We start from the raw sequence: 27496 nt of genomic DNA on the forward strand, positions 1-27496 counted from the left end.
GGAAGAAGCAAACATCCCCATTAATACTTGATACAGTATTGTTTTGTCTGTATTTCACTGCTAACGTGGCATATGATGGTTGTGATTTGAAACAAATATACTGTATAAGTCGTGTAAATCCTTTGCATGAAGTAGGTTAAGTGTATTGCATTCTTTAACTAGTCTTCAAACTTTTGTATTCTATAAATAATGTTACTTTATTTTCTCTGTACTTGTATCTTATTTTACTGGGACTTTGTTTTTGAATAATTAGCGCAAGAGAAATTAAAGATTAATTGCAGCTTTTGAGTGGCAAATATCTGCCTGCAGGGTTCTGCAGTAGCCATAAAGAACACAGACAGATTTGGGCAGTTAATAATGAGCTGATTCTTTTGAACTTAACAGAGGGCATTTTCTACACCAAGGGGCTTTTTGGGCTGGAGGGCACTTGTGAGTCATTGTTTGGCATCTGTACAAATTAACAATGTAAGCGCTTACCTTACTTTTTTAAGAGTTATAAGTTATTAAAAGAACAATTAAACAGCTGTCAGCATATTTAAAGACTGCGATGATTTCATCGCTTGAAGAAAGCGCATGTTGTCAAGCGTGTCAGGTTAATGATTACCTGATTGGATACAGCTATTCACCACGCCCCTTGGCTTTTCTAGCCAATGAACAAAGATACAGTCGTGACGTCGTCCGTCATATGTGTTGGGATGATTACGTGTAGCTCACCAACTAGGAGTTGGCTAGCTTGTCAGACGAGACAACATTAACGATTTCATATTAACTGGTACAACGATATTTTTGGAATATATACAGAGGAGGGGCAAACGCAAAGTTATTGGGTATATGAAAACGCCATGGACCGATATTTTAATTGAAGCTGATATGGTAAGAGTCCTCAATGAACAAGCAAGCTAACGACTGCTAACTACACCCGGCGGTGGTGGTAACGTTTACTCGCATTGTTATGGCTAGAAGAGCTAGAAGGCTAGCTATCTTTCAAATCAGCCTAACAATGTAACTTAACTATCTGCACAATTCTAAATAGGACGCGTTTATAAATCGTAACTGTAAAATAGCTATATAACGTTTACTCGTCTACACATAAACTCGGAGCCAGAGTTCCATCCTAAAGGACACTATGTATCGTCAATCCAGTTTGAAGAACACATTAAGAGTATTTAAGAAATGACAAGAGCCAAAAAAGCTATGTTCAGATTCTGTTTTGATTTTCAAAACGGTCCTATGTTTAATTTCGTAATAATTCTTTTGTTAATTGTTATAATGAGTGTATGTTTTGCAGCAACCTAAACATTTAAAGGTCTGTTACATAAAGTTGTAGAAGATTCTCATTTTCTTAACTGACAGTACATACACAGTAACACACACTCATGCACACAAATTTGCAAGTTTCTGGCTTTTGCTGTTATAACTTGATGAAGTTGATGATGTTTTTAGGTGAGTTACAAAAGTGGTATATGTAACTAATTCAAGTGCTGTGGGCTGCTGATGTCATTTTTGGCATTTGAACAATTTTCTCTCGATTTTCCAGATGTAGCAAAATGGACTTCCTACACTCTTCTTCTCTTGGACATCACTGCACAATTATGCATTTCTGTGGGGAGCTGTGAAATCCATGAATTGTGTGGTGTTCCATACTTGCCAGAAGCTGCTGTTTGCACTCATAAAGAGACACTGAAAGGACAGAAATGTTTGCCAAGTTGAAGAAGAAGATTGCAGAAGAGGCAGCCACAGCACCTCGAAGTGGCGTTCGAATACCTCGCACCATCAGTAAGGAATCCATCACTTCAGTGGGGGCAGACTCTGGGGATGACTTTGTAAGTACTCTATTTATCACTGGTCCCTAGTCATCATGCCTTGATATCTTTGCTTGTGGTTTTTAAGAGGATCTATTCAATTTTTTTGCATGTAACCATCCCTTGTTTAGAGATAACTGTTTTATTTTACACTATTTGTCACTGCTGGTGTAAAATGTAAGGTTATGATTATTATAAATCTTGGTTATGATTTTTTAATAATTTGTTTGTTAAAGCTGACTACACCTGAAAATAGGAATTTTCTTCTCTGCCTTCTCTTACAAAATAAACCATACACTTCTGTCCTGCTGGATGATTATCTGTCTCACAATTTGTTAGTTGTACAAGACGTCACACAGATATAGGGGTTCTGTGTTCAGACTTGTGAGACGGGTGCATTAATGGCACATGGAAGGCACCTGAAAGCAACCCTTGGATCAAAAATTGGGGAACTTGATGATCACCCTGTGTCCTGCACACTTTAGTTTACTCATGCAAATCAGGGGCACAAGGCTTTAAGCGTACGTTTTGGAAGAGGACCTGCATATTTGTCTGACATTGGACAGCAATGCAGTTTATGCACCATCATGAATCCAAAAATGGTATAGTAACAAATTTAAGAAATTATGTGCAAAAGATTTATGCTCCTGACATTTACAAAATGTCATAATGTTAATGTCTATACTGTGAACTAAAAATTTCATGCCACTTTCAAGTACAAAGTAATTGTAAGTAGTCTGTAACATTTCCACTTGGAGGTAGCATGGATGTCTAGCAACCAAAGGGTTGCTGGTTCGAAGTATTCTTGAGCAAGATACTGAGCCCCTAATTGCTCCTGATGGCTCTGCGATGGACTGACAACCCATCCAGGGTGTACCCCGCCTCTTGCCCAATGGCCGCTGGGATAGGCTCCAGCCCCCCGTGACCCTGAACAGATAAGTGGTAGAGAAAAGGGAAGGATGGAATGGATGTAACATTTCGAGGCTATAAAAGTCTCAAGGTTCTTCCTCATGGTCTAAATCACCAGGACAAGTCTTGATCGTTACCTCTCTAAAATATAATCGGAGTCCTCTGTTTAAGCACTGCTATCAGTAACACTGTCAGATTCACAGAGGGCAGTTTAATGAGAGTATATGGTCTTCAAATATGTGGTCAATTTACCACAGAGGTTGTTAATGTCTATAATGGAAATATCTGGATATTAAATGCTCACTTGCAATTTTCTGTAGTGGTCCTTGCAACATTTGTCACTGGAATCATTGCCGATGAACCCATAACTACTGTACCAGCTGCAAGTCCTTTTATTACCATCATATACTTTGCCTTGTTCAATCAAATTTAAACACGTAAATGACAAAGTGATTTTAAATTACTTCTATAAAAAATAGATACAATCCTTCTTGGTAAAATCATGGATGGTTATCGGTCAGTATATATGTATATGATTTTTTTTCTTCAAAAATTTGATTAAACTTAGTCGTATTAATATTTCCTTGATATGATCGGTCTTAAATTCACAATGTTCCCTTGATTAATATCTCAGTATTTAATAAAACTCTACGGTGTTATTTTGTACATTTGTAAGGCATCACATATCTGTGATAAAACACCTTTCATAAGACCTTACAGGGATGTCTCAGCCCCTCAAAGGGGGAGCTTCACTCTTGAGACTGTAGTGCAGTTTCAGTCACTCTTTGCTGAATTATTTAGGGTTGTCTTAATTGAGTAGAGTCAGCAGTTGTGATATTTCCTTGATATGATAGGTCCTAAATTTTACAATGTTCTCTTGATTACTCTTAGTTTTTACTTCATGATGTTCTTTGTTCATGTTTTAACTGTTTTTGTTCTTTTGTTAAAGATATATTTTTTATTAAATTGTAAAATGAATCTGGGATGTCTGTTTCACTCTATAAAAACTGATCAAATGAAGTGCTGACAACGATTTGATTCCTATCAAACTTCGAAATGTTATTACTTTGTGTGAAGGAGTGCATTATTTGGCCAAAATTATGTTAGCATAATGTTGTTAGCTGATAAATAGGTTAATGCATCCACTCATATTTCTTCTTAGGCTACTGATCTAATACATTTCGGTGTATACATTTTGTGCTTGTAAACTTAAACTCTTTAGCTCCCTCTTATCTCTGCTTTTGCCTTGATTTTCATGACACATTAGCTGCTACTGGCAGTTCACTTGGTTTGTGGTTAATGGAGGTGCAGGAATGAATTTAATTGAAAAAAATACAAAGTGATATAAAAAGGACCTTTCTTCAGACCATCATCACTTACAATCCCAATCTATGAGTATATTTTTCAGATTTAATCCATTATTGGCCCTCGAAGCACTGTAGTGAAGTCCTCTGTATCTGCTTACAGGTCAGAACATGCTCGGTGTGAATATAAAGCATTTGAATATTTGTTACTGGTGTGTGTCAGGCCTGCTAAACACTACGGTGTCTGCATTAGTATTTCCCCTGTGGCTGGATAAGAGCCTTTTACTACATCCATTCTAATGTACTCAACCCCAGCGACCATCCCAGTGTGAAAACCTAACGCATCTAGCAGCATCATGGAGAAGTCAATATTTCTAAATCCTCAATCCCTAAAAAGTATTATTATTGTTGTTGTTATTGTTATTAATTATTTATTTTTACTGTTATTAATGATAACGATAATAAGCTTGCAATAAATAATAATAATAATAATAATAATAATAATAATAATAATGTTAAAGTGCAAAGACACCCATTTCTGAAAAGTCCAGGAATCATGTAAATCTTGAGACGTAGTCACCAGACATTTTTAAGGACAGTGAGGACATAGTGAGCTGGTGGGAGGATCCTATGGTACCCCAGTCTGATCACTGTAACATGACACCCTGTAATGTCATTTGCTTGATTTATTCCGTCTTTCCCACAGAACAAAATAACTTGTGACTTTGTTTTGTTTTTCTGAAATGATCTCTTTGATTCTGGCTGTTTACCTGATCAGATGTCTATCAGTGTAACCAGTGATATTTTAGGGTTTTGTCAATCTACGTTCATGTTCTCGAGACATGTTGCTTGTCATAGTTAGACCCTCACAGGGGAAGCACTCCTCCTGAGGCTGTAATGCAGTTCCAGCTGCTCGTAGCTGAATTATTTAGGGTTGTCCTAGAAGAGTAGCAACACAGCCAACTGATACATGACACTGTGTTTCTGGTATAATCATTGTTGGCTAGCTACCATTTACCAAGTTTGTTGGGATATACCTTCCCTTTCTGCAGCTGTTTATTTACGTTTTCATAATTGAAAAAAGCCCATTGAATATTACAGCTCTGTTATTTAAACTCAATTTTGTGTACTTGTTTAATTTGAATCCAATTATCTATTAATACATTTAAACAGCTGAACATTAAGTGCTGCCTAATACTGTCTGCAGGCATCTGATGGGAGCAGCTCCAGGGACGACCTACCCTCTCAAATCCTAAGAAGGAATGATCAGATCCGTAAGTTGGAGGCCAAGCTATCAGGTAGGACATATTAATCCCTGGAGGGATTCAGTCTATACTTCAGAGAAGTACCTGAAATTTAAGCCAGAGTGTAGACTTTACACTGTATGCCCCCCCCCCCCCCCCCAAAAAAAAACCACTATCACACCCACATTGAAGAAAAACATTTCACTTATTTATTTATTTGAAAAAAAAGCCCTCCTTTGTGTGTGGTCAAAGAATGTGAACCTGTGTCTTCAGCATGTAGTGACTACAAGGTCGCTGTTTTGCAGCAATAACAAGTTTAACAGTTTACCAGCCCTGCGTATCACCTTGGAGGTATATTAGAGGAGTTTAATAGGACAAAAGTGTTTGTAAGGGTTTTGTAACTGCAGTCTCCAACTTGGTTTATGTGAAGAATGATAGATTAAAGTCTCACATTTGTGCCAGGTTCAATTTTCATTTCAGCCAAAGATTTAAAGAGTCCTCTAGAATGATTCTTTGTACTTATGACTTGACCTGCATGAATAGACGAGGATCAGAATGCAAACAAAAATCACAATGAATTGTAACGATTTACAGTACACGTAGAATTGCAATACTTTAGTCGTAATTATTGTCAATTTCTGAAGAATTGCAGCACCTTTTTAGATTCATGATATAAATCAAATTTACGCCCATCTATCACAATAGCATTGAAGTGCATCATCCCGGCCCTAATATTGCTTCCCTTTACTTTGAATCTTCGTTACTTTTTCATCTTTGAGACATTGGGGCTAACATTGTTTTACCACACTTGCATCAGCTTCAGATAAGTGAAGTAAATGAAATGTTTTTTTTATTGTCTCATTTCAAATTGATGTCTCATTATGTAGTTTTGGTACTTGCATGAAAATCTGATCCCATCTAGGTCATAGTTCTGCAGAACTCCTGAAGAATAGAAAACTTTCACTTCTAGCACCGCTGTCGATAGGTTACAATAAAAAGCACCAAAAGGAGAATAATCTAGACAATCGTCACAGGCATAAGAAAAATACCGGGCTTTAAAGTTGAACTTGAATGCTTTACTTTTATGAGCCTTGCTATAGCTGCAGCTCACACAAAGTTTATTTGCAGAGAAGTCCTGTCAGGAACCAGTTCAAATATTGGCACATGTAAAAGCTGAGTTACGGTTGGTTGTGCTTCTGTTCATTTGAAGGAGATTAGATTTACAATTTTGTTAGTCAGTTGCAGTAACAGGGTGACATGTAACCAAATTTATCAGTGTCAAATTAATGTAGAAAAAAATTCAAATCATTATTTATTCACTCCTGGACAGTAAACCATGTAAAAGGTGATTATATGAATGTCACGGAAGTATCATCATAACTTTTTATTGATAATGGTTTCATTTAACACCTTCTCGTCCCTTTGGGTGGGATATGAGACCTTCAAAAGTTTAAAAAAAAATGCAGCTTCTCAAATAGTATGTTTTTCTCAGATGAGAAAATCAGTAGTAGTTTTACCTTCCATTGTTTCTCAATCATGTTTTCCCTTTTGTTTTCTCCCTCTCCTTTTGTTTTTTTCTCCCCTTCCTATTCGACATCTTCATTTTCCTCCATTTTGTTTGTTTTGTGTGTGTGTGTGTGTGTGTGTGTGTGTGTGTGTTTGTTTGTGTGTTGGTAATGTTGACACCACATCCCATCATCCTACTTTCCAACACTAGACTACGCTGAGCAGCTACGAATTATGCAGAAGACCAAGGACAAGCTTGAAATTGCATTAGAAAAGCATCAGGATTGTACGTACCTCTACTCTCCTCCCAATGAGCTTCCTTGCTATCATCTGTCTGTCAGCTGTAATCATCACCTAGCAAATCATCACCTTTTCCTATGGAGAACATTGTATTTGCAGATGCTTGTCATGGCTTCTATAGTTTTGCTTCAATAGCTTTTTCTTTTCAATCAAAAAAAAAAATCCTCAGATGGTATACTGGTGTTTATGTACTGGCATTTAATATTGATGGTTTGTGTGGTTTTCTTGTGCTTCGCGAATTACTTAGATTTTTGCAACAGTTCCCAATAACATAAATTAAACCCAAATTGGGGCAATAGGAATTTAAAATATCAGTTGCTTTCTGACTTGTCAGAATTCCAGACCGGCATAGTCATATTACTGTATCATCTGAATGGAGTTTTTACAGATAACATATCACATTTTGGTAATGCTGTATTTTTTCAGTATTATGTCTGTAGAATACCATTTGCAGACTTGGATATCTCTGCAGTACCACTATACTTCATGTAGAAGAATATTTTTGACACATTTGCCTGTAGGAATTTGGCGGTCATCATCTCTGGTTTTGCAAGATATATTGAAAGGCCTTTTTAACATTTAATACTGGCTATTATGGATATATTTAATTCAGGTCTTCCTTTCTACAACTGTTATTTCAGATTTCCACCACGACAAGTTGACACGTTTTTTTTCCATGTGTATTTGGCTTGAAAAATACTGTCAGATACTATCAGACCTGGATGCTTTGTTTTTGCCATTATTAAAGTGTCTGTCGTACTTAACTTGCATTATCATTCTATCTCCTCCTATAATTTTATTTTATCATGTTAAAACTAAGTTAACATATGCCTAAAAGACCATACAAAATTTGTCTGAAATACACTTATTCGCCGTCCTTTCCACAGCTTGATAGAAGGTCTTTCTTCAGTTGGGAGTCAAAGATCCACTCAGGCTGGCTTACTGCACCACACTAGTTAGCTTGTTGCAAAAGATAGTACTAGATGGACAGGTTGGCGTACCTCCGTCTTACCTACCCAGCTTCCAAAACCTGTTGCTCCTCCTTTGTGTTCTATATATTTCAGTTCAAATAGACATGTTTCAGGATCTGGCTTTTCCTGGAGGTTTTCATCTGATCCTCTTTTACAAGTCACTGCGCCCTGTCAGGACAGTAGTTTCAGCTATATTTCCTATTCTAAAATTGTAACGTCTCATAATTTTGAATTGATATTTCAGACTGTTACGTGATATACAATCCTATTTCTATCAGTATAGACCAAGACCATTTTGGAGCAAAGTGTATTTAATGGCTATTGACAGATGTATGCTAATACTTCTCAACCACTACTGTCATTGTGCTAAGCTAAAAAGTAGTCTGATGGTCTCACAGGGAGGATCCATCTTCCTGTCTGGGGAGGATGGCAAATTAGCATATTTGCTAAAGTCATTGTATTCTTTTAATGTAATTTTGAGTTGTTGCTATTCTAAAAAGGTGATGCAACAAGTCATGTCTGACATTGAAATGTCACTTGTTATCAACCATTGAAGCCTATATTTAGTGGTCAAGTTCATAGTAGAATATCTGCAATTACTCTTCCATTATTGTTATCATGAATGGAATTGTAGATGTCTCAAATTAAACTCTGAGTCAGAATAGAGTTGAAGATGTCTTTATCTTATGTTGCATTCAAGTCTGCTGTTTAATTGAAGTAGACAAACTCGTGTTCATAGCCGCCTCTTATTATAGCTTTCTCCTTTCTTTAAGTGTGCTATGTTTCTGTCAGCTTGTCTGTGGAACATTGATGGTATTTGTTACCAGTACTGTATCTGATTTTTTTTATTTTTGCAGTTATGGTCGTGATGGTCAATCATAATGTTTTGGTGATATTTTGTGATCTAAAAATAACTGAGTGTGTTCAAAGTAACCCTTTTTCATTTTTCCATTTGGTGAGCTTCACCTCAGTCCAAAATTTCATCTTTTCTCACAGCATATCTCAAAATATAAAAGATACCATGATTTTAATTTGTATGACCAACATGTCACGTGCGGTGGAAAACAATTTCCAGGTACCAAAAGTGAGTACAGACCATCAGAGTAGAGGATGACTAGGACCATGCAGTGGAAAGTACCTAGATTACAACTACTCTTGACAGTGAAGTTCTCAGGGAAATGATTAAATTCTTGTTGGTGGCCAGAAGGAATTTCAGTTTTGTGAGCTATATCTAATCAAATTTGGATATATTTTCTTAAATTGCACATGGATGTGCTTTTCTGGCTTTAAGAAACTACATTTAATTCATCAATCTCTCTGCGTTGCCTGTTCTAAAGCCTTAGATGAACACACGTCTTAATCCAACTAACTTTTCAGAGCGACTAACTATTCCTGTTATTTGATATTTTTCTTCTCTTTGGGTGTGCGCAATTCTCTGTATGTTTTTCCATCTTTTCTTGTATTTTTCTTTCTCTCACATTCACTGCCTAGCATCCATAAAGAAACTTCAAGAGCAGAATGAATCTCACCAGGCTAGCAGAGCCAAAATGGCAGAAGGGATGACACTAGCATTAGACAAGAAGGATCAGGTAAACTCCATCTTGATTTACACATACTACACTGCTGTTTTGTGACGTTTGACCTCACTGTTTACTGTCATCTACCCTTAGGAATGGTTGGAGAAGATGGCCGTCTTGGAAAAGGTAAGGGCTGTCTGTTGGGACAGTATGATGATAATATACTGGAGATTTTAAAAATGGAATATTTCTGCACCAAGTATAGAAAGATCAGACAGCTCGGACCAGCAGTACAAAGTAGTATTTAATTTTGGCTTCAAGAAACCTGCATGTTATAGAACATGTGAATATGTGTTGTTTCAAGTTTAAGTGCTGTGTTTGTGCAGGAGAAGGCTGCTCTATCAGCCAGACTGGAGGAGATGATGGAGCAAAGCTTGGCTCTCTTCCAGAAAAGGGATGACCTGGATGAACTGGAGGGCTTCCAGCAGCAGGAGCTGGCTAAAGTCAAACACATGGTATGCACATGTCGAGATCAGAGGTTTATTATATGAAACAGTGCATGGGATCCTTACTGAAAATGTTTTTGCACACATAAGCTAAAAATGGTGTGGCACCAAAAATATTCTGATTTATAAAACCATACATATGCTAGTATGCAAGCAATTTCCTTTTATAAATCAGGATGCCTGGAAATGTGCACATGGGAACATCTGCCTCACATACTTCTATCTACACACCCTTTGTAAACTGTAAATGGTAAGTGCAAAGCAGTAGGTGAATGCTGAATGAATTACAAGAGCTGGTTGATCAGTGGGTCTTCATGGTGAATCACGGCAACATCCACCAGGAAGAGCTACAAAAAGTAGATCATACATCATTAGTCAGAGCTGTCACTGCAGCATTTATGCTTTAATTATAGTTTGATTTCCTTTGTATCATTTCAAAATTCAGGGGTGACTGTTACGACTTAGCGAAAATGCATTAAGGCTACATACAACACAGCTGGCATTGCTGTTCATGATGATGAAAATGTAATTAATGATTGATGTGAAGAGAAATTCAGTCTTTGAGAGCTGCCATTGTAGAATTTTATCTGGTATCACTTTATCACCTCACAATCTTCCTCACCAGTTTCCCATCCATCCATCTTCTTCCGCTTATTCCTGTTAAGGGTTGCGGGGGGCTGGAGCCTATCCCAGCATCTTTCGGACGAGAGGCGGAGTACACCCTGGACAGGTCGCCAGTCCATCGCAGGGTCAACATATGTAGACAGACAACCATTCACACTCACATTCATACCTACAATCAATTTAGAGTTTAAAACAGCCTAGTCCCGAATAGCATGTCTTTGGGCTGTGGGAAGAAGCTGGAGTACCCAGAGAGAACCCACGCAGGCACAGAGAGAACATGCAAACTCCACACATAAAGATCCCATGCCTGAGCTGGGACACGAACCCAGAACCCTCTTGCTGTTAGGTGACATTGTACCACCGTGCCGTCTCAGCAGTTTCCCCTGTCTAAAATCTAAAATGTTTTTATGCGTGTGTCAGAGTTTAACTATCCTTGTGCACATTCTTCCATGAAATTTGTTTTCATGAATCGCAACTTTTCGTGTGGAAAGTGCATAAACAATGGTGATAAAAGAGACCCCAGGTCCTGCCATAAGGAGTTTGAGAGGAGTTTGTTTTGCAGTTTTTAAGCCAAGATGGATAATTTTATTTCCACGTGGCTTGATTTGACTTGGACTCACAACAGCACTCTGTGTCTTGCAGCTGCTCAGGAAGGAGGAGCAACTGGGCCAGCGAGAAAGGGAGCTCCAGCACAAGGAGACTGAAGTTCAGTCAGCAAAAAGAAAGCTGTCTGAAAGTCAGGGTAAACTTCAAGCTTTACAACAGCAGCATGATGAGACCTCTAGACTCAACACAGAGTTGGAAATAGAGCGGTAAGGAGTAGTGCTTGCAGGCAGCAGGATTAGATATTCATGTCATAAATGTAAAAAAAAAAAAAAAGGTGTAGTTTCACAACTGTAATCTATTATGATGAACTACTAGATATAGGAAAAAGTCTACCAATCCTATTCTGCAAAGGCTTACTGAGTATGTGATTAAATTAACAAAAAAGAAAATTAATAAAGATGTCACGTCCTTGATTGGAAAAATGGATCCAAAAAAAAAAGAATCACACTTTGGCAGTTTAATAAATCACAATGCAGTACTCTGATTGCTGATTTCCAGATCTTGACTGTAGTACTCCACGTCTTTGTTGGACATTAGTGACCAGTGCACAGGTGGTTGGAGATTCATAGACAGAAAGGGTCTATTCAAATAACACAGCACAAAGACAGATGGTCCGACTTAGGAAACTAATAGAAAATAAAAGTACATTTATTCTTACTGGGAATATTTTTCAAAAGCTCATTGTACAAGCTAGTGCTGGGGTGTGCTGTGTTACTCTTGGGGATGATATGTGGGCCTGTGTGTGTTCAACACTCTCGCATTGCAAGGGAGCAGTGGTCCAGAGCAGCTAGCACAGTAATTTGTGGGTGTGCTGTGCCTAGAAAAGATAAATACAAGACGACAAGATGCGCTGATATCAGATTGACACAAAAGTTGGAAGAAAACTTAGTCAGATGCCTGAGCTTTTTGCAATGGAGGATTGATTTTATGAATCTATATATCATTATTTAATTAATAGGAATATTTGACACTGCAACCAAGGTCATCTTTAAGGTCAGCTTGTGCAGATAAAGTTTGATAACTCAGATGTTAAAAGCCAAGCAATGCATGTGTGCAATTTAAAATCACCTCACACCTGCAACTCATCACAATTTCAAATGTGTGAAGCAAATTAAATGTAACTTAAAACGCAAAAGGTAATGAGCTATGAGGAAATGAAAAACGTAAATCTGTGGTTTAAAAACAAACATGAACCATGATCAATGTTCAGTGTAACTATGGATCGTAAACTTAGTTAATTGCAAACGTTGTTTAGGATGTAGAGGTTGGATGTTGTTTCAGCCATCGTGAAGCAACATCACTTGGCTAAGTGCTTTACTGGTTTTGGACAGGGAGGAACTGCTGCTCCTGAGAGAAGAGGCAGACAAGAAGATTGGGGAGCTAGAAGGACGATGCCAAGAGCTGCAGTCAGTGATCCAGCAGGTCTCTGAAGACTTCCAGAAGGTCAGTGTTGAATGCTAGACTTATAACCTGCAAACTTTAAAAGTGTATTCAATGAGAAGAACTTAATGACAGAATTTGTTGTTTTTCAGTCACAGCGTATGGTGTCTTCTTTAGAGAGATCCCTCCGTGATCTACGGACTGAACATGAGTCCCTGAAGTTGCAACAGCAAAAGGTCAGTGCACAAAGACGGTCATTGGGAACTACACAGGACTTTACAAAGGGATTATATTAAAGGGATTATAGCATATTTTAGTAGCCTATCGGAAAATCAATAAAAGTCCTGTTTTTACGATTTGAGTATTGAAACATTCTTCTAAGCTGAACGATGATGAAGCTTCAGTTCTGCACCTGATATTGTTGGACTTAATCAGGCGGCTGTGACAGTGGAGGACAAGGAACGTTTATTGGATGAACTTCAGAAGAAAGTGACTTCCCTAGAAAGACGGCTGCAGGGGAACCTTAGCCAGGATGAGCATCTACAAGAGCTTCTGCAGGAGGTGAAGAAAATTAGTGTGTTTTGGCCAATAGTGGTACATTTACAGTGATTTCCAGCACATTTCAAGGTGAACATCGAACATAGCAAGCAACAAGCATTAACTGTTGAAGGGGATTTCAGTGGTGTGGTCTTTAATTACAGAAGATCACAGACTGTAAAACTAGAAAATCTATTCTTTCGCTTGCTTTCATGTGAATATTATTTTAACAGTGCTTATGTCTTCTGACATGATGCTCAGAAACAATCAGTTGTGTGAAATGAAAAAGAGTCCTTTATCAGTCCTTTTGGTGCTTTTATAGATGTCCAGTCTCGAGCAGAGTCGAGAAGAAACAAGAGCAGAGCTACTGACTGTCCGAACAAACCATGCTGATACTGTCAGCTCCCTGGAGGCCCAGGTAAACCAATCATCAACCTATATGATCTTCAACCCCATATCCTGCTACAATTGGCCACAATATCTTCAGACCATGATAATAACTGGATGTAATTTCATTATGAAATACTGTATATTAATAGCTGATTACAGATTGGGAAGTCATCTTTCTCCGAATCCACAATTGGACTTGTTTTTGTTTCTATGGAGCAGGACTCATTTCAATATGGTTTATTGATTCAAAACCATTCTCGATTCAGTATATTGGAGCGCTAATTTTAGGATCTAATCCAGGCCATTTTGTACAAGAAAGTTGGTGTGGCAAATCATGGTAGGAAAGCCAGAAATCTGCCGTCGGATTTCCTCTTCACCGTGGATGGCGAGCATCTCGTGGACTTCAAGCTCTTGCCAGTGCGCGGCCATGATCAATAAAAAAGATGAGCAAGATTGTTTTACAAGTTGTTTATAAACACGGTCGCGCTTGCGCAGTTCATGTGAGGGTTCCCCGATTGATGGGACTTCCCAAGCATAAATTAATTCACCTAAGATCATACATATGTAAATTGTTTGAAAAAAAAGGAGTGAAATAGAGTCTCGGGGACATCAACAGGAAGACTCATCTTATGGCAGAGGCCAAAACTTTATTGAGATGAGTGAGCAGCTCTCAGCCCAGCCCAATTTCTTTTTATTCATTTATTTTTTTTCCCGGAGCTTCCACAATGACAGCCTGACAGGCAGCATAGTGACAAAATCAGATTGCGACAGGAAGGTCGCGGGAAACCTGAGACAACAGGGGTTGCCTTTTTCACACTGCAGGCGAGCCGAGCAGAGCTGAGCCGAGCTGCTAAACACCCGGGTCGCTTGGAGGGTCGGTCAGTGCGGGTCGAAATACGGCTTTTTCAGAGTGCCCAAACACCCGTGTTCAACCGCGTTTTGCGTGCAGTGTGAAAGGGGCTCATGAGGGTGAGGCAGAGTGCTCAGCTGTGGTACCTTTCCAGCAGAGCAGCTTCTCTGCTAATTTTCATTTCTGTCCAAATTGTAGAATAGGTGCAGCTTAGCTAAAAAAGACTGAGCAGCACCCAGTTATTTTCTGGTGTTTGTTGGTCCGTCAGTTCTGTTTATCACTGCTGGAGTTGGCTGCTCAGCTGATCTCTCTTAGTGACTTGTCTTGCAACTAAATATACTTAATTCAAACATGCTTGCAACCTCTACTCTTATTGAAATATGAGATTACTTTAGTATGCCTACATTCTGAATTGTCTGGGTGGTGCATTGTCCTTAATCTTGAGTTCCACATTTTTTGTTCCGTCATGTTTTTAATTACTGTTTAAAAATAATGTTTTTTTTATTCTTTGGTAGAATGTTCTGAGTTAAAAAAAATTTCAAAAACAATTATGTAAATGAACTTTTAAATTTTTATTCTTTTGCATAATTAGCAGACATAGGTTCTCTGACCTGCCTTAATCTTGCTGGAATTTTGTTTGGAACTGATGAAAATCAAGATGAATCTTGCTGTATCCAGTTGATGTTTCAGCATTTAGGTGCACCTTAATTATTCTCTTTTCTTAGAATGACATCTCAATTGAAATCTTATTCGTCTAATTCGTCTCCCCAGACACATGCTGACAACTCCACAGAAAAATACAGCAGGATTTTCATATTTCAAGTAGAGAAAAATAGTCTTGGATAGAATAGGGAACACTGCATGATGTTTATCTTTTGTCTACTTAGATATCCAAAATGAGCTGCAGCATTACTGAACTGCAGACACTTCTCCGGCACAAAGATGACTCCTCCAGGTCCTACAGAGAGAGAACAGATGCACAAGTAAGCAAACACACCCACAAGTGAAGCATAACAAATGTTTTCTCTGTCACCATGTCACATCTTTATATTATCAGAGCTGCTTTTATCCAGTCAAACCAACTGACAAATATAAAGTTAAACAACGCTGAAGAATGAAGCGATAGACGAATCATTCTGGTTGGGCAGAATTTATTTTTTCTTCGTTTTCCCAAACGGAAATAGATTTCTGATTTGCTGATGATGTTAGTCTTAATGTGTAAGATTGGTCAACATCAATGAATGTTGTGTCTTTTCTTTCAGATAGCAAACCTGGAGCAGCAAGTCCTAGAGAGTGATGAGAGACTGAAGAATGCGGAAAAGCAGATCATAGAGAAACAGCAGCAGACAGATAAACTGGTTAGTTCCAATTCCGGCCTAATAAGAAGACAAATCTAACCAAGAAAAAGTTAATCCTTTTAGTTGTCACATGGATGGAGAAATTCCATGTATTAAAGCAGGAAAAGAATAGCAAAACAGGGATTCAGTGCATGGTAAGTGAACATGCAATATAAGATTTAACACATTGTACAAAAATTATATCCAGTACAGAAAAATAGCAATGGTATGCACAAAAGGAAACAGTATGCACAAATGGACATATAAAAGTAGGAGCTTACATACTGTGATTTTTTTTTTTTTTTAATGAATACTGGAGTGTTTTAGATTAAACTACGCTGAGTGAATAATTCTGTTGCACTGTCAGTCCAATCAATGCAGTGGATTGTAGGTTGTGGTTGGTCTACTGGGGGCAGAGTTGGTTGTAGAAGTCTGAATCCTGCTGCCGATTAGGTTTTGTTTTGTTATTTTTATGCAGCTGGTAGGCTGTGAAACTGAATTGCCCCTCAGGGATGAATATACTCGTTTGAATATCATTAGCAGCAGGAAGCAAAGACCTGCAGTATTGCTTTTTCACACACCTCAGATGAAGTAGTGTGTGGGAGCTACCGAGTGTTGAGATGGCATCCTGCAGGGATGGGACTCATTCTCCATCAGAGATGATAGCCTCATTACCATTCTTCTCTCTCCCACCACCTCCACTGAGTCAATGGATCCACCCAAGCAGACCCAGCCTTCTTGATGATTTTGTTTAGTCTCTTCCCATCAGTGGTTTCCTGCCACAAAAGTGTCACTGGACTGTTGGATCCAGCACTAGAAATGTTTTTTCACCAAGATTGTTACTTACTTTACTTACCATTATTCTCCATTGGTATAGCAGTTAAATATTTGATGCATTGAATGCTTCTTTAAATCAAGGTGAAATAACATACAGTGGTGACCATAGCAGTGGGGCAAAGATGTCAGCCCTGTGGATGAACTGCAGATTGAGAGGTGTTGACTGGTGGTTGAAAGCAACAGCAAAGCCAGATTTGAGCAGATTTGTGTGTTAGGGATGGGCTGCTGGCCGCCAGTGTTGTGCTAAGTTCCACCTTCCTGCTGGAACTGCATGCACCTCATGGGAGCATGCATGAAATTAAAGCTGTGGTGTAAAGATTTTAAATCAAAGCACTGTTTACGCATGATACAATTAATTTTTTTCAGTTCATCAATGATTATAAATGATATTATATTTATAGATTATGAATAGAGGGATCCATTCATGTAGGATAAGATGTGGTAGCAGCAGTTGTAACATTTCCTTGATAGGGTAGGTCTTGAATTTGCAATGTTCCCTTAATCTTTTGTATTTATAAGGACAAACTCTACAGTTTTTTTGTCATTGTATTTTTTTAGCGTGATGTATTTTTACTTACAGATATTTGGCATTCTGTAAAATTGGTGAGAAATAGTGGAGAAAAAAAAATCCTCTTGCAACATCCAAGCACAAACCTAACAGATCACAGCTAACGGTTTCAGCTCAACATCGGGATGTGTTTTATTTTTCAGCAAGGAGAGTGGAGTGCAGAGAAGGCCTTTTTGGATCAGCAGCTGAGTTTGTTACAGCAGCAGAGTAAGGAGAAGGCCAGCCGACTGGAGGAGAGCATCACATCTCTACAGACAGACAGACGTACAATGCAAGACAGGGTGGTATGCTTCTGTTCACATTTCTATCAGTCTACTCTTCTTTAGATTCATTTACGGCATATAGTAGTCTTTGTGGTTAGTCTTGTTAGTTCACACCAGGAGACTGCTTGTTTTGTATCTGGCATGAATACATTTAACAGTGGTGACAAGAGCTCGTGCCTCCTTGATACTGTATGTGTGTCTATGGCTCTGTTTACACCTGACATAGTGTGTGTTAGCTCTAATCTGAGTACACCCAGAATGCATTGAGTGTACTTCAACCACATTCTAAGGGCGGTGATATACAGTACATGTGCCGCATTGTTTCATCAGTGATATTTGTTCTGAATCTTCCTCGTGATAAGAATGTTTAATCTTGTCAGTTTTGTGACAGTGTTCACTATCTAAACTTTTTCACTTTTCAAGAAGCAAAGTATTATTACAACTTTGCTACAATTAGGTTATATTGTGAATTTTGTGAGTATTAATGTTTATATTTTCACTGGAAGTTTGATTTTTTTTTTTTTTAATTATGTGTATTCAAAACACTTTTGCCAACCTGTCCTTGCTTGTTTGCAAGGCTCTCAAGACTGTTATTTTTACTGTATTGCAAAGCATACCATTTAATACTGTGATACAGTATTAAATCTAGATTGGAAGTGGTCTCAAATCCATGTGGCCATATCTCTGTTACCCATGTGAGTGTGTTCCTGACCAGTGAACAGTATTTTCTCCTTGAGAAAAACCCAGAATCAGCATTATTGTATTACACTGTACTAGATCACATCTGCAAGGAAGGGCTACATTGATGGTTCGTTTAATATATTAAGAAAAGAATTCAAACCAAATTTCTAGTGTCCAGTGTCAAACAAGAACATGGCGACAGATGATCATATGATTTGTGGGCTGGAACTGATAAGAAAATAACCCCGAAGGCTTAAGGACTGATCCACTGTGATCAAAATTTGTTAAGCAGAAATCCCCCTGAAACAGCTTCTCAGATCAATTGACGTAATCATATTCTGTCACTAATTAATGAGTTTTTCAGCACATGTGTAGGTCACAACAAAATATCAGGTAAGTTGATGTCTGCACAGAGCCAAATACACCCTCTAAATTTATATCACATGGACTGTTGTATGTAACAGATATCCAAACTATAACACCAGTATATTGTCGGGTGTGAACAGACATACTTGGTTGTGCCATGTGAGAACAGGGCTGCCGATGACTAAAACTAATGCCTATTTTTGTCTGATAGGCTGATCTGGAGAATCAGAGGGACGAAGCAAATTCCACTCTGAGGCAGCAAACAGAAGAGCTGGAGCAGTGCAGGGTCAGAACAACTTACTCATATTAGATTGTGTCGCAGTAATTAATGAATGATGAGAATAGATATTAAAGAACACATATGCTGGTAGAAATGCAAAGAAAAGCATATGTAATCCTCACTTCCTGTTACTGTGTATTTCCTTAGGCAGAGCTGAACAGCCGGCAAACAGTGAGCACGGAAATTGCCAAAGCTCTGGAGGAAACCAGGCGACAGAAGGAGGAGCTGCAAACACAGGTCTGTGGCACACTATGGCATCCTGGCAGTCATCCTACAGTGGTCTGAACCATATATGTTAACAAATTCTAAGACAGAGTCCATCCGTGTGGTTCATTATGCCGTGTGTGTGTGTGTGTGTGTGTGTGTGTGTGTGTGTGTGTGTGTGTGTGTGTGTGTGTGTGTGTGTGTGTGTGTGTTCACTGTGGAGTTAATGGTGTTTTCCTGTTTAATTTCAGGTTGAAGAGCTGACCACATCTCTACAGACTTCACAGCAGGAGGTGTCTGTTGTCAGAGAGAGTCTGGCACTGAGAGAGGAAGATGTCAAAACCCTCCAGAATGGTACGTGCACACACTCTTTAAATCATTGTAGAGAAATAAAGCTGCACATGGCATCTATTATAAAATCATATGCTAGCTTCCACATCTAAGTTTCTTTTACTGTTTGATTTAAAGTAATTGTTAACTTCTTTCAGTCAAACTATTATATTATCATGGGATCACAAATCAGATGTGCTACACACTTTGTTACCATTGAACAGAGATATTTTTGGTTGAATGAAGTTAAGATGTATTTAATAACCTGATCTGAGCAGATTCTGCATTAGAAGCTGTCGATACACATTGTCATAATAATTAATTCATAATTACTAGAATTAGTGATACTTGTACTTTGTTAGTATCACTTTTGCCACAAACAGAGAACAAATCTGTCAATGTGTGTGCACTTTAGAGGTGCAGAGTCGGCAAGCATCACTGGACCAGCTGCAGGAGGAGGTTGAGCAACAGCGCACCCAGCTGGAGCAAATGGAGCTGGACAAAGACTCCCAGCTGAAGAGCCTTAGGGAGGAGCTATTCACCCAGACACAGCAGCTAGATAGCTGCCAGGCAAGGGTTAGCAATGCACACAAATACCTACAATCAATGTCACATTATACATACAGCATTACTCCAAGGTAATATACACACTTTTGTGTATGTGTGGTGTCTAGATCTCATACTTGGAAGTGGAGGTGGAGACCCTGACAGAACAGCTTCATAGCCCTACTGTGTGTGAGGAGGAACAGAATGGCAGTGTGACAGTGGATGATCTTGACCACCTTCATAAGATCAACAAAGAGCTGGAACAGGAGCTTGGTGACAAGAACAGGGTCAGTAACCTTTCTCGTCCCATCCTGCCATCTCCACTCAAGACAGTTTCAGGGAGGAATCATCACACATTGGATATAGCGGTCGGTCCACTTTTAAATCACATGAAATCTATTAATATTTGAAAGAAGAGATGGAGAAAGCAACATACAAAATATTAAAAAGAAGAGATGGAGAAAGCAATGTACAAACTAAAAACAAACAAATCTCCTGGCAGTGACGACTTACCATCTGAGTGGTCATTTAGCGAACAACTCATACCACTATTGGAACTATATTTTAACCACACTCTTGAGCATGGAGAAATACCCCCATCCTGGAGGGAAGCGTTGATAACTGTGATCCCAAAGAAAACAAAAAGTGAGACTTGCTCAGATTGTAGACTTACATCATTACTCAATGTAGATTAAAAATTGTATACCTCAATTATTTCAAAACAATATAAACATTTTATTGGCGACATTATCGACGAATATAAGACAGGCTTTATCATGGGACGCCAAGCATAAGGTAACACAAGGTGAACTTTATATATTATCAACCATATTCAAAACCTGGAACCTGCTAACCACTGCTCTCTTGTTAAACTGCCCTTAATTCTTATCCATGCTGTTGGTTTTTGGTAAAGTGATTTGATACATTTAATAGCTTTGTCGCTTTGAATGGCCAACCAGGCAGGGCTGCTGTCTATCACCGACCTTGTTTGTAATTTCTATAGAGCCCCTGGTGCAAGCAATCAGTGAGAATAAAGAGCTCAAAGGGATAAGGGTTGGGGCAGAAAAGCACACCATTGGACTTTTCACCGATGATGTGATCTGTTTTTTTGTTTTTTTTTTAGAGGACCCAGACGCATCTGTTCCCACATTAATCAAACTACGATAGACATTCGGCTTTTGTTCTGGATACAAACTCAATTTGGCTAAAACACAAGTCCTAACATTTAATTATCGCCACCCTACAGAGGAAACTCATTACGGACGCTTGTGTTTGCGATCTTGTTCTTTCAGTCATTACCCAAAGCTCATGACCAGAGGTGAGGGCTGGAACATAGATTGACTGGTAAATTGAGAGCTTCGCCTTTTAGCTAACCTCCCTCGTCACCATAGCGGACTGGTTTGGTACCTCGTCTCTGTGGACGCCGCTCCAATCCGCCTGTCAATCTCCTGCTCCATCCTACCGTAAATCCTGAACAAGATCCCGAGATACTTAAAGTCCTCCACCTGAGGCAGGACCTCCCCCTGACCCGAAGTGGGCAGGCCACCCTTTTTCGGCTGAGGACCATGACCTTAGATTTGGAGGTGCTGATTCTCATCCCAGCCGCTTCATACTTGGCCTCGAACTGTCCCAGCAGGATCTGGAGGTCGTGGCTTTATGGAGCTAAAAGAACCACGTCATCTGCAAAAAGCAGAGACGACATCCTCCCACCACCAAACTCGACCCCCTCCACCACCTGGCTGTGCCAAGAAATTCTGTCCATAAAGGTTATGAATGGAACTGGTGACAAAGAGGAGCCTTTGGTCATAAACCTAGAATTCAATTTGAAACATTACAGATTGGGAAAGATGAGGGAGGTGTGGCACTACCTAACCTTAAAGAATATTTTCATGCAGCACAAATTAGACCTGCTATTTGCTGGTGTGACACAGACTATGTAGCTAAATGGAAAAAAATCTAGAACCACTCATACAAGGAAGAGAAATTCAAAGGCTTGTAGGAGACAGAGAGGAGGCAGTGAGTGTAATTGCTCAGATGGATGCAGTGACTCAATTTATATTAAAGCTGTGGTTTAACTTGGTACGAAATTATAGATTTAGATAGATAAAATAGCTTTGATTACTTTGTTCGATCTCTTACGACAAGCATTTTACCCTAGGTTCTTATGATCATGATCAGAGGTTCAAACAATGGACTACAAATGGGATAACAGCAATGTGTACAGTTATACAAAAAATGGAAACTTCATGAGCTTCCAGGAGATTAAACAAAAATATAAACTGAGTGATCAGTACATATTCAGAGTCTTACAAATAAGGGACTGTTTTTTTAACAGAAATAAAACAATGCAAACCTAGATAAAAATGCAATAATGGGTATCTTAGTTGAAATCTACAACTTAAAGGAGTACAGAGTAATATCTTCAATGTATGGTCAACTAATGGAGAGAAGAAAGAGCACAACCACCTATGTGACTCCACTGGATTGGGAAGGAGAACTTGGGGTGAATATCCCTGAAGATGAATTGTTAAGTATTTGGAGAACACAACAGTCAGCTACATCATCACGTGTTTGGAGATTATACTGTTAGAAGAATTTGACGAGATTTTTCGTCACACCAAAAATGATAAACAAACACACATCTGCACAGCAGCCATGTTGGAGAGAATGTTGGGATATGAATGTCGGCCATTCACATGTTGTTGTTTTTTTGGCTTTGCCCTAAAATCTTAAGTTTTTGGGAAGATATCCACCGAATTATTGTCAAAGTTCTGGGCTACAATGTACCTAAGTCATGCATGTTACTATTTTTGGAAATATGACTGGAAATGTGTTAAAATAGGATAGGTACCTCATGAAAAATTTGTTAGCAGTTTATAAGAAAGCAATCATGAGAAAAAGGTACAAACCAAGCTCACCAACAGAGGATTACTGGTGAAAAATAGTGAACGAAATATATGTTGTGGAACTGTTGACTCATAAGACATGGACCCAAGAAGAACAATGTTGAGGGAAATGGGACAAGTGGACACTTTACAAGTCAACAACAAGAGCAGAACGATCAAACTCACAACAACACAGTAACAAACCGTAGAGACCTGGCTGTCCAGCTTGTTTGTTTTTTTCCCATTCTTTTTCTTTCTTTTTGTCTTCCATTTAGTTTTGTACCGTATGTACTTTGTTTTTTTCTTTTCTCTTTTTTTCACTTATTCCTTCATTGGCAGTATGTTCTCAAAAAAGAAAAGGAACAATAGAGTAAAAAAAATGTATGAAATACATTGAATAAAATATATATGCAGGGAGTGAGCAACCTATCACTCCGAATAATTTTAAAACAAGTGGCTGGTTGTTGTTTTTTGCAGATTATCAAGCAGCTGCAGCAGAGACTAGCGGAACTGAAGAGGACACTGCAGAAGGAACTGGTAAGCGAAAGCTTTCAAAGATAACACACTTGCCACTCTTGCTTCTTTTTTTTAGGCTCCATCACATTAACTCATGTCTGAATTTTGGCATATCATTCAAGTTTTGCCTGCTGGCAAGGAACCACACCGTAGAAGCAGAATTTGGAATATCTTATTATTGTAAATTCTTTCAAATCTGATGTCTCCACTCTTGTATTGTACTACATGGTAGAGGCTTTATATGTTCTCTTCCCAGCATTTAAATAAAGACAACACTTTAATGGCCAAGCCCCTCTTTCTGTTCCGTAGAAACTAAAGCCTGAGCCAGATGATGAGGCAAAAGAGAAGGTGACAGAAAGCCGAGCAGAAAAACAAGAGAGGGTTTGTGCTGATCCTCCACCAGTGTCTAGCCAAAACCCCCCTACCTCCAACACCACAGTGACCAACACCTCAGACTTGAATGACTCCCGAGAAATCAACTTTGAGTATCTCAAACATGTCGTCCTCAAGTTTATGTCATCCAGGGAGGCTGAGGTGAGTTCACGTGCTTATTTTGTAAATGCACTCAGTTCAACATTCAATAACTGAACAATGCTCTTTTAAAAAGTCAATTTGAATGCCTGTCGTTGGTGCTTTTTTTTAGGCATTTCAGCTAATAAGAGCTGTATCTGTGTTGTTGAACTTCACTCATGAGGAAGAAGACATGTTGAAGCAAACTCTGGAATACAAGGTCAGCGTTCCATTATCAGTCTACCTTTATTGTATCAGTGGAGATATAACTAGTCACTAAAATTACATTACATTAAATTTACCGATTAGGATTTTTTTTGATAAATGAGTGATGTGTAGTTGTCCTAATAATGTGGTCTTACATTTTGAGCCTTTTTAGCTATTTATAATTATTTATTGTTTACAGTCTTTCACACTAGGTGTTTTTGTTTTGATTTACAGAAAATGAAGTGTCCTATTTCCAATAACTCTTCACCAACCTTTTTAATCAATATAGTCTAAACTTGTATAAATGCTCACTGCAGCATAATCACATTTTCAGCTGTGTAATTTGAACTACTGACCTAAATGCTTTGTGTTCTAGATGTCCTGGTTTGGATCGAAGCCTTCTCCTAAGGGAATCATTCGGCCTTCAGTCTCAGGCACATCAGCTCAGTGGAGCTGATAAGTAGCAGATTGGCCTGAAGTGATGGAGAAAGGAAATAAAGGACCACCTATCTGGAGGATATCAGTTCTTCCGAAGTGGCAGGACACTAACTTCAAACTTTAAACAGGCTTCCGTAGTTTACTCTGGTTCTGTGGGGCAAGGACAGTTGTTTTTTTATGCTTCGTTTGGAGCGAGGGGTTGCATGGTGTCTTTTAGGGATGAAGGCCTGTTTCTAAACAGATGTTGATTTTTAAATGATTAATGGTTGAAGCAGATGGGATCTTGACCAGATGTAAGAGAGTATAGTGATGGGATACATGATTCACAGTGGAGGTTAAGGTGTCCCATTTTATTCTACTGACCTGTCACTGAAAACATTTTCTGTTGATTTAACATTATTTCAGTATGTTTAAAACAAAAACAGACGTAACTGGTATTTTAGGAGCGTCCACAATCCTTCCAACTCTCAAATAAATAAAAATGTGCTTCTGTTGCACTGTTTTGACCAAATTGTAAAGCAAGAGCGTGTTTACATGGACTTTCTATGTAATAGCTCAGCTTTCAAATTTCATTTCTCATTTGGTCTGAACACATTACAAAGGTGAGTGGGCTGCATTTTATTTTGCAACTTTTGAGCTTGATAACACCTGGTATGTCTGCTCAAAATAATCCCTAAATCCATAAATTCTCTTGAGAAGACAGGATTTCATATTCCACAGTGTGTCAGAGCTCCATGTTTTACTTTCAAATCCTCAGCAGTGAGATGGAAGTGGATCTTTATTTATTTTAAACAGTAAAATTTAATTGCTCAGAAGTGTCTTTCATCACACTTTCTCAACTGGACCATTAAAATTAGTATTACACACTGAGCTAAACCAAAGCCAGTACTTTTGTTGATATTTTAAAGTTATCGTATAATCCACACATAACACTATGACTCTTTCTAATTCGTTTTTATGCTGGATTGTTCATTTTAACTAGTGGAGCTGTGAGCAACATATGGGCTGATAAATTTTTCAGCGCCCTCTGATGGACAAACTATATAACTAGAAATGCAGTTGGATAGTGCATGCATGCACCAAGGAAAGCAGCCCATTTTTTTTAAACAAAACTTTAATGAAAGTTTTTAAATAAATAGTTTTTTCCCCCTTTCATTCCATATTACTTTAAGAAAGTAGTGTTTGCAATGAAGGTCCAGATGATGTTTACTGAGAACTACAATACTCAGTATACCTTGTTCTGACCCACAATTGGATGAGTTCTTCGTGTGTGCTTCACTCCCTAACCAAGTGTCATTGAAAATCTTACTTAAACCAAACTAATAAAACATCCACCTGAGTAGAGTTAAGGACATGTTGTTTGCAACCTCTCATTTTGGCATTTCTTTACTGTAAATTTTTGTTTCTGTTCATAATTCAACATGCAGATATCTGTGGATTGTGAAATTATCTGGGTTCTCGTCAAAACAGCTCATTCTCATTTGAATATTTGTGATACATTTGTGGCCGACTTCTCAGTCACATGTCTATTTTTACTTTGAGCTGAGCCTCCAAAACTTACTCTCAGATCTATTGGATTGTGAGACCTTAATCCCTGATGTGACATCACCGTAATATAAATCTCCTTTTTATCATTTGTGAAGGATTGAATTAGTTTAGGTTGTTGATATATTGTGTGTCTCGGAGGCTCAGTTCAGGGTAAATGTCTATGGAGAGCTGGTGCTACAGGACTTAAATATCTGTTCTAGTTACTTAATAATATGAATGGCCTGAAGTATAATTAACAACAATGTGATTAAACAAGTGAATGATCTGTAAATAATTAAGTACATGCTCTACCTTTACCTGCCTTTGCTAATGTAAATGAAAGAACATTCCATTTGCCTATTTATATAGAGAACTATGTACATAATGTATGTATGCATTGAAAACTTTATAAACCAGTGGATGTCAATGATTTGATGTGACGAATTGCAGTATTTATCATCATCATCATCATCATAGACATGAATGCATACATTCAATCAGTTCGACTTCATATGCTCTTTCCTCAGTACGATCTCAGTCACTCCACAAGATAAGTTTTTATTTTGCGTTTGTGTTCATTCCAGGAATGTGCATATAGCAAAGTGCTGTATGTGGAAGACAAGTCACAGAAAAAAAAAGGCTGTATTTTAGGATTGGTTTAGCTGTAGTTCATTTTATGTAATTATTGACAGGTAGCGGGATGTGTTCACTCAAACTCTCCTGTGTAAAAAAACTGGCTCTATGAGAAGCACAAAAAAAAAAATTGAATGCACTTTCTAAGCTGTTTGAGTCTAATATGTGAAACCCTGGAACACGACTGTACAATCACTACAGACTTTCTGTCTTTTGCGTTGTATGATTTAATAAGTGTGGCTGCGACAAAGGCTTCATTTTGCCACCTTTATTAATATTAAATGTGAAGTGATTAAACACAGGCCCTCTTGACTCCAAATTCTGCCAATCAACCTCTCTTCTTTAAGTAGTGTTATCATATGATTTACAGTTGTCTAATTTCAGCTGTTGCATTGTCACAGAACATTCATTTCATGCTACATTTTTTTAATGTTTTTCATGGATTAATTAAACTATTTGTGCATACTTTTTTAAAACCCAGAATGTAAAGAAAATTTCCATTTTATGGTTTATGCTGCTGCGTTTGACAAATCGGCTCTATTTTTATGTATCAATCAAGTATTAGCAAGATTTCCAGGTCTTTTATTGTAATATATGTCCTGTTCTCATTTAACTTATTACAACCAACATGTTGTAAGAGGTTTTTGCTAGTTGCTTCTTCCCAAAACAATAATTTATGTGTGTAGACATATATATATGTGTATATATACATATATATATGTGTGTGTGTGTGTATATATATGTGTGTGTATATATGTATGTGTGTATATATATATATATATGTGTGTATATATATATATATGTGTGTGTATATATATATATGTGTGTGTATATATATATATGTGTGTGTATATATATATATGTGTGTATATATATATATATATATGTGTGTATATATATATGTGTGTATATGTGACACAAA

General features: G+C 38.1%; 1 protein-coding gene across 2 annotated transcripts; it reads left to right on the forward strand.

Moving 5' to 3' along the window:
* Window positions 1–688: 688 nt before the first annotated feature.
* On the forward strand, window positions 689–27004 carry golga1 (golgin A1). Of its 2 annotated transcripts, XM_086207071.1 has the most exons (24): window positions 689–873; window positions 1538–1823; window positions 5223–5313; window positions 6977–7051; window positions 9528–9625; window positions 9707–9739; window positions 9940–10068; window positions 11326–11495; window positions 12621–12732; window positions 12822–12905; window positions 13105–13230; window positions 13529–13624; window positions 15334–15429; window positions 15709–15804; window positions 17332–17472; window positions 18710–18784; window positions 18926–19015; window positions 19234–19336; window positions 19728–19888; window positions 19987–20145; window positions 23221–23280; window positions 23569–23793; window positions 23903–23989; window positions 24353–27002. In XM_086207071.1, the coding sequence occupies exons 2-24, from the start codon at window positions 1695–1697 to the stop codon at window positions 24431–24433; spliced, it is 2517 nt and encodes an 838-aa protein (XP_086063197.1). In that variant the 5' UTR covers window positions 689–873; window positions 1538–1694; the 3' UTR covers window positions 24434–27002. The 2 variants fall into 2 exon arrangements, with proteins under 2 accessions (XP_086063197.1, XP_086063198.1); XM_086207072.1 differs by lacking the exon at window positions 6977–7051 and having other exon boundaries at window positions 24353–27004.
* Window positions 27005–27496: the final 492 nt, after the last annotated feature.

The sequence above is a fragment of the Aulostomus chinensis genome, chromosome 6 (genome assembly GCF_037954235.1).
Source record: "Aulostomus chinensis isolate RoL2024-O1b breed Wild chromosome 6, RoL_Achi_v1.0, whole genome shotgun sequence".
Lineage (NCBI taxonomy): Eukaryota > Metazoa > Chordata > Actinopteri > Syngnathiformes > Aulostomidae > Aulostomus > Aulostomus chinensis.